The sequence below is a fragment of the Pteropus medius genome, unplaced genomic scaffold (assembly GCF_902729225.1).
Source record: "Pteropus medius unplaced genomic scaffold, Ma_sr-lr_union100, whole genome shotgun sequence".
Taxonomy (NCBI): Eukaryota; Metazoa; Chordata; class Mammalia; order Chiroptera; family Pteropodidae; genus Pteropus; species Pteropus medius.
The window spans coordinates 315,186-327,984 of NW_024347793.1; the positions used below are offsets into that span (position 1 = coordinate 315,186).

General features: G+C 54.5%; 1 protein-coding gene, 1 long non-coding RNA gene and 1 other non-coding gene across 3 annotated transcripts in view; 1 reads left to right on the top strand and 2 right to left on the bottom strand.

The window, feature by feature from the left end:
• The window catches only part of LOC120615381 (uncharacterized), a 22,441-nt gene extending 21,364 nt beyond the window's left edge, over positions 1–1,077 (top strand). The window contains exon 3 of the long non-coding RNA XR_005656251.1: positions 3–1,077. This is a non-coding gene — a long non-coding RNA (uncharacterized LOC120615381). The remainder of the gene's footprint in view (positions 1–2) is intronic.
• Positions 1,078–1,564: 487 nt separating this feature from the next.
• Positions 1,565–10,802, bottom strand: EEF2 (eukaryotic translation elongation factor 2). Its single transcript, XM_039878363.1, has 15 exons — positions 10,651–10,802; positions 9,366–9,580; positions 8,318–8,499; positions 8,017–8,228; positions 7,337–7,515; positions 7,048–7,153; positions 6,455–6,568; positions 6,115–6,253; positions 5,769–5,964; positions 4,880–5,138; positions 4,373–4,480; positions 3,332–3,685; positions 2,862–3,044; positions 2,650–2,782; positions 1,565–2,273 (listed from the first exon to the last, which is right to left on the bottom strand). Exons 1-15 carry the CDS (start codon positions 10,651–10,653, stop codon positions 2,080–2,082), a joined length of 2,577 nt encoding a protein of 858 aa, XP_039734297.1. The 5' UTR covers positions 10,654–10,802; the 3' UTR covers positions 1,565–2,079.
• On the bottom strand, positions 7,591–7,655 carry LOC120615487 (small nucleolar RNA SNORD37). The gene has a single exon (XR_005656285.1). It is a non-coding gene; the product is annotated as a small nucleolar RNA SNORD37 (small nucleolar RNA).
• Positions 10,803–12,799: the final 1,997 nt, after the last annotated feature.

Here is a 12,799-nt window from a genome sequence, read left to right on the forward strand (position 1 = left end):
AGATCAGATGGGATTGGGCTTGTTCGGGGTGGCAAGGCCACAGACACAGACCAATGAATTTTGACGTTAACAGTATGAAAAGTTCATTAATGCCACATTGTAATTTATCTTTAAGAAACTACCACTTGTTGAGCTTGAGTGTTCTATCAAGGAATGTTTACAAGTATCTGAAAAAAAGGTATTAAAATGCTTCTCTTTTCCAAGTATGGGATGAGTGAGGAAGGGTCTCTCCATATAAAGTCAACCAAAATAATGTATTGAAATGTTTAATACAGAGCAGACACGAGACTCCCAGCTGTCTTCTAGTAAACCAGAGATTTCGAAGATTAGCAGAAATTTAGAACAATGGTACTCTTGTTTTGGAAAATATAGGGCTTCTCCCTGCCCCTCCCCCCAAATTTATGCTAACATGTAATGGGTTATTTTATAATCAATTATTACTTTTTAAATTTCTCAACTTTAATTTCTATTTCCAGTAAATACCAGTAGGTATTCTCATTTAAACAAAAGCTCTTTGGGGTCCTCACTGTTTGACTGTACAGGGGTCCTGACACCAAAAAAAATTGAACTGCTGGCTGTCCTAAAACCACAAAAACAATAATTAAAACCCACAAATAAAATGAACTATGGGTAGAGAATACACAGAAGCACAAATATACACATATTTCTAACACACCAATGTTTGGGTGTCATTACACAAGAAGACATAGTCAATTAGATGTCTGCCCCTATAAATGGAATCACTGAATGACAGCTGTAAAAGGACTTGAAACTATTAGCAAGCCACATATAAGTGCCACTGCCGTCAGTTAATTTAGAACTGATGAAAAATTCTTGAAAAAAACAAAAGCAGTTCAGTCTCTCAATTTATATACTCGTATCCCTAGCAAAACTACTTGATATTAAATATGCACAAAAGAAAAGGCAATGTATACCCTGGATGGATCCTGAGCGAAGGATGTCTTAGCAGTTGGGGTGTTGCTTACCCATATGAAATTAAGATCCTCCCTTCATGCACTAGGATAGGACTTGAGGGGAAAAAAGATCTTGGTCCTACATTAAGCCTAAGAGTTAAGATTTGAAATGGTACTTTAAAATAATCAACCTAGTTGGGCAGGACGTGTGTGGCACGTGGTGTGGTTGTGGTTTTTCCTCCATCAGAGCAGGGACAACTTGGTTGTGCCCAAGCCTGCACTGACCTATATGGTGACCCCAGCACCAGGAGACTATGGAAATGTAGTCTGAAGTTCAAAGATTCAGTTCCTTGACTGCCCTGATCCCATTTCAAGTGACCTGTAACCACATGGGGCCAGTGGCTGTCCCTCTGCACAGCACCCATGCAAGACAGTTCCATCACAGTTCCACTGGAAGGTCCTGGGTGACAGATGGCAGGATTGCCAGACTGCTCTAGATCACACAAGTCTAAGCCCAGGAGACTTTCCAAATGACACACTTTGAGGTTACGTTGCACTGTTCATATCAAAATCATCACCGCCTCCATGGCAACTGGCCCAGGGACGCGCATTCTAGCCTGAATGCACCAAGAAGTTGCGTGGACACACACTCACCACCATAATCAAATTTATTATTCCAATGGCACTGATACAGCTGGAGATGCTCATGGTGACATTGCACAAGATTTCCTGCCTTCTAGCTTGTCCAAAGAGAACTGTCTACCTGCTTGTTCTTTCCTCTCTTGAGGAAAATTCCACTCTTTTTAACCCAAATAAACCTCTTAATGCGTTTAAAATCTTTTTTTGGACATTTTGAGTTTCCCTCTGAAATGGAAAAAAAAAAAGTGTTGAGTATCCCATCCTGCCTCCCCCGCCAGCCAAATAAGTCCCTGCAGCCAGGGCATTTCTGCTGCCTCTAAAATCCTGAAATAAATATCGAAAGAAACGGCATCAAGTGTTCACGTTGAGCGATGGCACGGAGTGGCCCCAGAGCCTGCCGGGTGAGCGGCACCGTGTCTGGACAGTCTCGAGGTGTCATGAGAATGTGAGGGCTTATCGTCGTGGTCGATCGTGGGCTGGCGTGGGGGCTGCACCCAGGTGGCAGGCCGCATGGGGGAGGGGCAGCCTACAATTTGTCCAGGAAGTTGTCCAGGGCCGGGATGCCTTCCTTCAGACCTTTGCGCCTGCGCGTCTCGGCCACCACTTGGCAGGGACGGGTGCCGTTCTCGAAGGGGTCTCCAGGCAGGATCTGCCAGTGGTCAAACACGCACTGCGGGAAGGCCTGGCCACCCGTGTTGGACCTCAGGTCAGCGGTGAAGCCTGTGGGGATGGGCAGGGACACTTATCACACACCAAGTCCAGACAAAACAGGTTGGGCCCGTCGCTCAACCCCTCGACCTGCTCCTAGCCGAGCACCGCCCCGCCTGGGCACCACAGAGTGTAGCTGCTCTGCCGGCCTCAATCACAAGGTCTCACCACGTCATACATCTACATCTGCCTCCCAAATCCAGCGACTCAAAGGTCCACAGATGTGGGCTGCTTCCTCCACATTTACGCCACTCTTGTGCTGCTCCCACCTCCCAGATGGTCTGGGAGGCGGGGAGGGGTCAGTTTGCAGATTGCATCACTAGCTCCACCAGGCCTACTCCAGGCCTTGCATAAAGGACAAGAACAAGCTCGTAGAGCAGGCACTTACCAAAAGACTCGTTAACTGGCAGGTAGGCCTTCACCACAAACATGGGGGTGCCGGCCACCTGGGTCTCCTCGAAGACGTGGCCTCGCTTCCTGTTCAGGACACCATAGATGCCACCAACCACTTGTTCTGGACACTGTCAGGCAATAGAAAGCTATTAGTGGCTATTGAGCAGGGGCAGGACAGAGCCAAGAGAGCTGGCCAAGCCTCCCTACCTGGATCTCCACAAGGTAGATGGGCTCCATAAGCCGGGGCTGGGCGGTCAGCACGCTGGCATAGAGGCAGCGCCGGGCTGTGGGGATGATCTGGCCGCCTCCGCGGTGGATAGCGTCAGCGTGCAACGTCACATCGTGGACGTCAAAGCGCACGGCCCGCATGTTCTCCTCACATAGCGCCCCCTGCATAGAAAAAGGACCGAGGCCACCATAAAGCTCCTGCCTCTACTGCAGTCCTCCTGCAGGAGAATAGGCCCGTCACCCAGCTCTGCTCCTGTCGGCCTCCAGGTTCCCAACCACAAGGACCTGGCACCTCTTGCCCTGCAACCTCTCTAGGGTCACCTTCTGAAGAGGAAGAACCATTGGCCACACTAGCACAGACAACAAGGAGAGGGTGACCCTGAGACGCCCCACAGGTGTGCATGTCCTGAGGCTAACGACCCATCGGCTGGAGGCCAAGTGGCCCTCACCTCTTTGGTGGCCCACTGAAAGCCGGCGACCACGCTGTCCTTGATCTCGTTGAGGTACTGCACACCCTTGGTGATGTCAGTGAGAATGTTGGGCCCGGTGCCGTCGGGCCCGAAGCACCAGATCTTGCGGGCCTCGGCCACGTCCCACTCGTACTTCTCGGCCAGATAGCGGGCCCGCTGCTTGAGCTCCTGGCGGGCAGACACCTCACCCTTGTCGATGTCCTCGGCCAGGCCATCGGGGAAGGGCCGCGCCTTCATGTACAGCCGGTTGTGCTTGTTGGGGGACTTGGACAGGCAGAGTACGTTCGACTCCTCGCTGACTGTCTCTCGGTAGGAGACAACTGGGTCGGATTTCTGCAAAAGGACTCGGTGTGAGGGTCAAGCCTCCCCGCAGGAGGTGGAGACCACGTGGGACAGCATCTCTTAAAGGCTCAGGAACCGGCCTGGCCATGGGCACAGAAACTGGATGCCACACTGATCCGATGGCAGAGCTGTGTACACCTCACTTCTGTGTAAATCCCAAGTGTGCAGCTCCGCCCTCGCAGGAGGCTGCCCATGGCGAACGCGACTGGTTGAAAAACCAAGCCACTCAGCTCGTAAATGTCTACGCGTTATCCAAAAAGATGCAATGTGCCAAAAGCGGGCACTAGCCTGATCCCACTTAACACATTTATACGTTAAGTGTGTCATGTGGAAAAACCATTAACCAAAAAAAGTATTTTCTTTTCTCAAAATAAGTTTAAAGCGCTTAACAAGAAAAAACACGTAACAAAGCCCAAAACTGGGTCTGAGAACGCAGACAAATCTGAACTCGGTTCTGTGAGAAAACAGAGGCTGAGAACCGGAGCCGCCAGCCGCCTGCGCTCCTCACAAGCCTCCACGTGCAGCTTGTGGGGAGCAGACTCCTCCCGCTCCAAACCCGAAGCCTCTGAGGACGCGTGTGAACCTATTTCACGACAGTGAGACCGTCCTGCCTGGCAGGAGTGCGTGGGAAGGAAGGAGGCTGGACCCGGTCCCTGCTGTCTGCACAGCGGGTCTCACCTTGATGGGGATGCAGGCGTGGTCCTCCTCCAGGTCCTTCAGGCAGATCTCCAGGTGCAGCTCACCGGCCCCAGCAATGATGTGCTCCCCGGACTCTTCGATGATGCACTGGAAGGAGACAGACGCGCATCAGCCCCAGGGCCGTGTACCCTGGACAACTGCCTGGGAACCGAGGAGACCTGCGAGGAGCGCAGGCTCCAAGCTCCCCTCCAGCTAAAGGTTCGTGGGGAAGCCATCAGGGCCCATGGGAGACAGCAATGGGCCCCCGGAGCTTTTTTGCTGGTTCTCTCAGCCTTAAACTTCTAGAAAGACCTACTCGACAAGCAGCCTGTACAGAGACCCCAGTCTCTGGTTAAGGAAGGAGCTCTGTCGGGCAGGGGGTCCCCTTACACCCAACTTTCCACATAACTGGCAACCCCTTTCATGAGAAAGCTTTCTTCCCATCCAACCATCGCGAAGTCAACTCTGCAAACAGGCAGTAGCACGCCAGCCAGCGTGCCTGCCCACCTGTACCATGGGGTCCGACTTGGCCAGCCGCTTCAGGCCCTCTACCAGCTTGGGCAGGTCAGCTGGGTTCTTGGCCTCCACGGCGACCCTGACGACAGGGCTCACGCTGAACTTCATCACCCGCATGTTGTGGGCGTGCTCAAAGGTGGTGATGGTGCCAGTCTTCACCAGGAACTGGTCCACGCCCACCAGGCCCACGATGTTCCCGCAAGGCACGTCCTCGATGGGCTCCACATAACGGCCCATCATGAGGATTGTTCTGGGGGAAACACGAAAGGTGTCAGTGCGCCAGCGTTGGGGTGCCAGGACCCGAGTGCCAGAAGATAAGCTTTCCCCTAGAACCTGTAAGTATCCTGCCTGCATAGAGCAGTGGTGCTGAAGGCCTGAAGCCAAGGCTCCACTCTGCACCCCAAGCGACCATCTCAGGGGTCCCGGCTTCGACCAGAGAGCGCCACCTGCCGATCCTCCACCCCCCCCATGCAAGGCTAAGGCAGGCCGTGTGGAGGGGGTGCCCATTGGTCCCCGTGGAGCTGGGGGGGAAGGAGGTGCCATCGTCCCACCGCCCACAGCTGGAGCACGGGCAGGGGCTGCCATAAGACCGCGGTCTCCGGGTCAGCACCTGCTCTCTGGGATTCTGACAACGAAACCGCGCCTCCTGCACCCTGAGACTAGTGACATCTACTTCCAGCTCACAACTAGGTTCCAAATGGAGGAGCACTAGGCGGGGGGTTTGGCTGCATCCTGACAAGCCCCCAAACCTCTCCATCAAGCTGTCCAGGTTTCGGTGGCCGGAGGGCTCAGCGCATCACCTAACACCTTTCTGCCCCCCAAGCAGGGAGGGCGGGCTGGAACCAGCTCTGAGTTGTAGGTGACCAGCCAGGCACCTCACCTCTGGATCGGCTTCAGGTACAGGTCCTCCTTCTTCCCGGGTGTGTAGTTAGGCCCCATGATCCTGACCTTCAGGCCCGTGGACACCAGCCCCGAGAAGACCCGGCCGAAGGCGTAAAACCGGCCTTTGTCGGAGGTCGGCACCATTTTGGAAATGTACATCATAAGAGGCCCTTTGGGGTCACAGCTTTTAATGCCTAGGGGGCAAGAGAAAACCCCCAAGGAAAAAGTGTGATTCCCCTGTAGCTTGGCCTTCTGCAGTCCTGCTAAACAATGAACAGCCTTCCTCCCACAGCCACTAGCCGCTCTGGGGGCCCCCACCCAGCACCAAGACGTGCCCCACGTACCCATGGCTGCCTCATCATCAGGAGGCCCCTCGTACAGGAGCTCGCAGCGGTACTTCTGGGCCGTCACGGGCGAGGGCAGGTGGATGGTGATCATCTGGAGCAGGGCGTCCCCAGCGGGCAGCCAGCGGCGCATCACAGCCTGTAGGAGGGGCCGTGAAGGTCAGGACAGGGAAGTCTCGGGGACCGCCACAACCTTCAGTGTCACATGCTTGTCGAGGTGACTCAGATGCACAGCCCCTTCCAGAGGCGTGAACATCTGCAGTCTCCTGACAACCACGCTGTGGCCTACCGCCGCACGGAGCCCTCACAGGGACCTGAGGGATGGTCCCTCCGAACCCACCTTCAAAAGCGGCTTGCCTTCTTTGTCCTTATCTTCACTGTCCAACTTGATGTCCAGCTTTTCAATCAGTTTTGCTGTCTCCTCTTTCTTGAAATGCATGATCGCATCAAATACCTAAAGTGGGGACGTGGCAAAGTGCGTTTGGAATGAACTGGGAAGCCTGTAGCTGCTGCGTGCTGAGCCAACTAAGGACGACTAAGCAAAGCTGTGAAGATGCTCCCCTTACCACAGAGGACTTGCCACCAACTGAGCCCACCTCGGGGAAACCCCCGGGAGATTGTACAAAACCCATTGTGACTTACGGACCGTAAATGTTTTAATTCACAAGCACTTAAGACTCACCAGCTGGCAGAGCCCGCGCCTACCCACTCATGTTCCCTAACCCCTAGCCAGGCAGCCGATCACCCCCATTGTGTGGCCCCAGCTTATCAGAGTGGAACTCTGGGGACTGAACTCTCCTCCCGGCAGCCTCCCTGAAGCTGACCTTGGCCCAGACCCACTGCACCTTGCCGTAGACCCCAGCAGGTCAGGCAGATCTTCGAAGACCACCCAGACTAAAGGACGCACATGCCCCAAGCACACGCACAGCTCACCTTGAAGATGGGGTCCAGAATTAGCTGGCAGAATGTACGCGGCAGCTTCTTGCCATCAGGGCTGGTGGCAGACTTGCTGAACTTGCCATTGGCTGGATCAAAGTACCTGGCAGACAGGGCCAATCCAACTAGGTTAGAGGGGTTGGGGAGACCCAGGTGGGTCATCAAAACAAAGCTGGGCAGGACCCCACAGATACTATGTAGTCTGGAGCCATATCGCCACCAGCGGGTCCCCACCCACTCTGTGGGTTCGTTGTAAAATGATCTGCTGTCCGCCCATGGAACTCACCGGTCGCCCCACAGCTTCTTCATCATGTCCTCTACTTTCTTGGCCCGCTCAGCAGGCCCCAGCTGGCCCTCACCCTTGGCGGCAAACTTGGCCACATACATCTCTGCAAACTGCTTCAAGGTGAAGGCCCAACCATGGAGACCAGACCCAAAACCTACAGTCCCGAGGACAGGGTCGATCTGAAAGCAAGAAAAAGTTGTGAGTGGGGACAGAGACACAAAAACCACAGCCGCCACATCCCTACACACCATGTGCCTCAGACAGCAGATTTCTTCAATAGCCATCAGGTCAAAGTGAAGAAAGTTTAGTCATCACACACAGGGTGCCCACCTCTGCCTCCATCCCCTTCATTGGCAAGGCAGAGAATGTGTGGAAAACCCAAGCGTACGACCCGTGAGCCTGTGTCAGCAAGCAGGACACCCCCCTACCCAATGGCCTCCTCAAAGTCAACTGCTGCAAGAAGTCGGCTCCAAAAACTTCCAGCCCCCGTCACCCCAAAGTTCCTGGAAAACCCACTTCCATATCTCCCAAGAACCCCCAGGGAACCGGACTCACAACAGTGGCTCCCTGGGCCAGCCCCCAGGGGGACATGGGCACAGCCTGTCCTCCAGCCTGTGGGGAGCGCAGCAGGGAGATAGGCGCGTGCAGAGCGAGCCGAGCCCCGATGGCAGGCGACCTACCATGATGTTGCCCATGGGGCCGCTCTCGCCCTCCCCGTAGGTGGAGATGATGACGTTGACGTTCTCCACGATGCGCTGGAAGGTCTGGTAGAGCTCCTCGGGCTCCAGCTGCAGCTCGAGCAGAGCCCGGTCCATCTTGTTCATCATGAGCACGGGCCTGATGCGCTCGGCGATGGCCTGCCTCAGCACCGTCTCCGTCTGCACGCACACACCTGCGGGCCGCAAGGGGCGGGTGTCTCCAACAGCCAGGGGAAGGACAAGCCCTGGTCCCAGGCCAAGAATGAGGAAACCTGCTGCTTACCAGATACACAGTCCACTACCACCAAGGCACCATCGGTGACACGGAGGGCGGCTGTCACCTCCGAAGAGAAGTCCACGTGCCCAGGGGAATCAATGAGGTTGATAAGGAAACCCGAGCCATCCTTGCTCTGCTTGATGAAGTTCAAGTCGTTCTCAGAGAGCTCGTAGAAGAGCGAGATGGCCCTGAAGAAAGTGACACAAGCTGGCTGGAGGCAAGGCACACCTCAGCCTAGCTGTGACTGTCCTCCTACACCCCCGGGTCAACCTGAGATTCCTGTCCAAGGGCGGTCAGGACAGACGCCTTTAATCCCTCAGCAAGGCTGTGATGCAGCTAAGAGACAGGCCCACAGCCCCGGGTGGACACTGCACCATCTCCGCCCCCTGCATTACTCATCCCTAGAGACAGACTTCCCACGCAAGAGCCATCCCGACCAGGGGCCTCTGCCCACCTCCCAGTATCAGCTGCGAAGGCCAGCTCCTCAGAGCCTACCAGTCCAGCTCCCTATCTGGATCCCCCAGACTCAACACAGTGAATTCTAAATAGCAACGTGATCAGAAACCCCCAAGACCACCGTTCCTCCCCCCGCAGATAAAATGTCTCAGAGCAGATGATTGGGAGAAACTCACAAATTCCCAAGTAAAGGGAACTGGCAATGTCACCTACTTTGCTTTGGGTTCTCACCCCACTGACGTCTAGGATCAGGGGCCACCAATAACAGGTTTAGGAGCATCTTCAGATGCCAGTATCACCCTCCTAGATGCCTCCAGAGATGGCTAAAGCTCCTTCACCCCGGGACGGAGGAATCACTGGGTTAAGAGCCCTCTGCTGTCCAGGGCCCAATGCCAGCCATCACTGTGCCTCTACCACTGGCCACGGAGCTTCCTGACTCGCTAAATTGAACCTCGTTCTCAAAAGATCAAAGCTCCAGGTCCAGGGTGCTGGCTCCTCCCCAAAAGCCTCTCAGGAAAGTCATGGCACTGTGTGTCCCCATAGGGCACCAGGCGAGCCCCTCCCCTCCCCAGGCCAGAGGGCACCAGAGCCTGCTCACGTTGACTTGATGGTGATGCAACGCTCCTGCTCGTCCTTCCGGGTGTCGGTGAAGCGGGTTTCCCCAGCCCGAGCAGAGGCAATGATGCCAGCCTTACACACCAGGGAGTCTGTCAGCGTGGACTTGCCATGGTCCACGTGGGCAATGACAGACATGTTCCGGATGTTGGCCTTCTTGTCCATGATGGCCCGGATCTGGTCTACTGTGAAGTTCACCTGGGCCGGGGGGGGAAGGGGAGGCTCAGGCGGGCCCTGGACTCCAGACGCTGGGGTTGGCACCACGACTCAGATCGATAGAGTGCCAGGCCCCCTGCCAGGAGCGGGCTGACCCTGGGGCAGCACCAAGTCGCACCCTAATTCCCCAATCTCTCCACCATACTTCTTTTTAAAGATGCCACTAGCCCCATTTTGGAAAACCCAAATTCTGTCATTCAGAGCTGACAACCCAGAAACTTCGAGCTGGGGAACAGACTTCAAGAATGACAACCAATTCCCTTTAGATGGGGTACATGGGTGTCCTGGGTATCCAGTTAAATAGGGGAAATACAAAGACAACCCCCTACCTCTCTCTCTCCCTTTTGCCAATGGGATATCGCCAACCAAATAGGCTCTTTAAAAACCAAGGTCACCCCCTCTGCCTGGGGGCGGAGGGTCAGACAGGGGCACCGACGCCGTAAGATCCCTAAACGTGCCCCCCTCGGTCTGGTGGGAAGCTTGCGCACTGCCGGCTTCCACCTCGTGGCTCCGGACTCGGCTTTTTCACAATTCGGAGATACGGAAAAGACGAGAAACCAGACCGAAGTTACACAGCGTTAGGAACCGGTGGGGAGGTGAGTTCCCGGGTCCGCCTTTCCTTGTCTCGTCACTTTCCTGCCGCCCACGGCCCCCCGACAGAAAACCGAACTCCGAACTCGCGTGGCGCGCAGATTACATAAGGAGGCTGTCCCTCTCCCCGCGGCCACTGCGGCGCCCGCCATTACGGCGGCTTGCCACATCACCGCGCCCCGGCGCCCCGCCTGCGCCCCCGCTCTGGCCGGGCGCGGGGTCCCGCGAGGCGGCGGCGGCGCCCCGGCGGCGGAGAACGGGCCCGGCGGGGCCGCACGGCGCAGACATGGCGGCCGCCGCCTTCCCAGCCCCTGGCCGGCCTGCCAGCCCCGCCGCCGCCGCCGCCGCCGCCGCCGGGCCCCGTCCCTGCTTAAGTGGTCCCAACACCCCAGGTCCGGCAGCGCCGGCCCCGCGGAGGCCCCGGGACCGTGTCAGGCCGCTAGCCGGATGGCGTTGCTCACCATGGTGGCGGATGGCGGTGGATTCTCCCAGGCAGATCCGAGCGAGGCAAGTCGCGCCAAGGATGGCGGCGACGAGGGCGGAAGAGAACGCTGACGTCAATACCCGATTATTTATACGGAAACGCCGGTTGGGCGTGTCCTCCGGCCGCGCTGCGGGGGCGGGGCCAAGCGGCTCCGCGCGCAGGCGCGTGGGCGCGCTCCCGCGCGACCCACGGGGCGCCGGCGCAGCCACTCTCGCGGGCACGCTCTGCGTGGTGCGTCTAGATCTCCCAAGGACCCTGGTCGGCCCCCAGCCGGGTGCACGCCTCCGGGATGCGATACTCGGGTGCACAAAGGGTTTCGTTTTAGCTGAGGATATCAATCACAGCGACTAATATTAGCTGGAAAAATGTCAAGCACGTCTGTTGAAAGCATGCGACAATGTGGATTGCCCCAAAGTCAATTTTCTGGTTTTGGTATTGTGTAAAGATGACGCTATTGGGAGAAGCTGGGGAAAGGCTACTCCGGAGCTCTCGGTACTATTTTGAAACCTATCTATGATTATTTGAAATGAAAAGCTTTTTTAAAAAAGCAGGTATTCGTCACTCATTATTTTCGCAACGACAGACTGAGGGTCCACTATGCGCCGGGCATTGTTATTTGGTGCATTTATACCTATGCTGTAGGTGGATACATAAGTAGACGAAACACCTTACTCGTTCCACCGCTTTTCGTGTTACCCTAGTTATGCGGATTTCTCTGTGCCTCAGTTTCTTCATCTGTACAATGGGGATACAATAATCAGCCAGTACTACCTCACTGTTAGGGGAAGAGTAAAATTAACTATACATACGTAAAGGGATTAGCGCCATGCCTGCCACAATCCTCAATACACGTCATCCATTTTAGTTAGCTATCATTGCTATTAATACATTTATTTCAGAGGCTGGTTTACCATGTCTCAAACACGGGGCTAAACGCTTTTCCTGCACAATCTCACTTTCTATTTCATCTCCTCTCCAGGAGGTGGCGCAGGAAAACTATTTTGCATTTCTGTCCTAATCTGACCCTAAAAAACAGTTGTATTTCAGATCTTTGGCTCAAGGGAACGAAATTCAGCAAACAATTCACTTATCTTTATTCTTTATGAAGAGCCCAGCTCAACGCCTGGTAGACGCTCACTATTTCTTACATCGATGAATGATATTCTCATCAGCGCAAGCGAACCCCCTTTAGCGAATCTTCCCCTAAATTCACTGTCAAAAGGAGAGGAACCGCAATGCTTTTCCTGAGCTAGGAGAAGTGGACACGAGCGTCTGCGAAAAGCGATGCAAACTCGGGTGTGGACCTTAAAATAATTCTGTGCACTCCTGCCACTCCCTCATCCTCCACAAAAGCTTCGCGCATCTTGTAAAATGCTGTCCCAGCCCTGATTTCGTTTAATCAAAGATTGCTATCAGCATCCCGCATTTAACCCAGGGGGAAAAACGAGGCAGGCAGGAGTTTCTCAATAAATATTTGAGGCTCAGAGCGGCAGAGGGAATGGCAGGCAGACGTCAGTTCCACCGGCTCAATCTGGGGTCTTAAAACACCTACGCCTGTGTTCCTGACACGATTATGTTAATTCTACAAGGCAAGCACATGCTCCATCTGAGAGAGGAGTTTTCAGAAGATAAGTATCATTTTTCATTCTTAATAAATTTCTTATTAACACTAAAAAAAATCTTTGAAAAAATAAAAGTAAACAAAAGAGAAGAAAAAAGAAAAAATCTTTGAATGTACTGAGCACCTACTATGTGCTGGGCTTCATGTTAGACACTTCGCAGCACTGCCTTGCAAACTGGGGCATTACGGTGAAGAAAAGCAAAGTTTTCCGTTAAGAAGAGGTTGAATTTTCTCTCAAGTGAATAGATTGTTTATTGAGAAAATTTAATTTAGTGTTAAGTTGAAGAAGCGGGGGAAAGTTTAAGGGGAATAGGGAGATTTGAGTCTCCCCGCCCCATTAACCCTTCATGGAGAGGTGTAAAGCTCCACAGCTGCAGAGCCAGATGTTCGCTGGAGACTTCTCCCTTGCCATCCCCAGGCCCACATTTAGCAAAACCCTGAAGGACTTCAAGAGAGAGTAAAAGCGGCCACAGCCAGGTTCAGAGTCTGCAGTAATAAATACAGG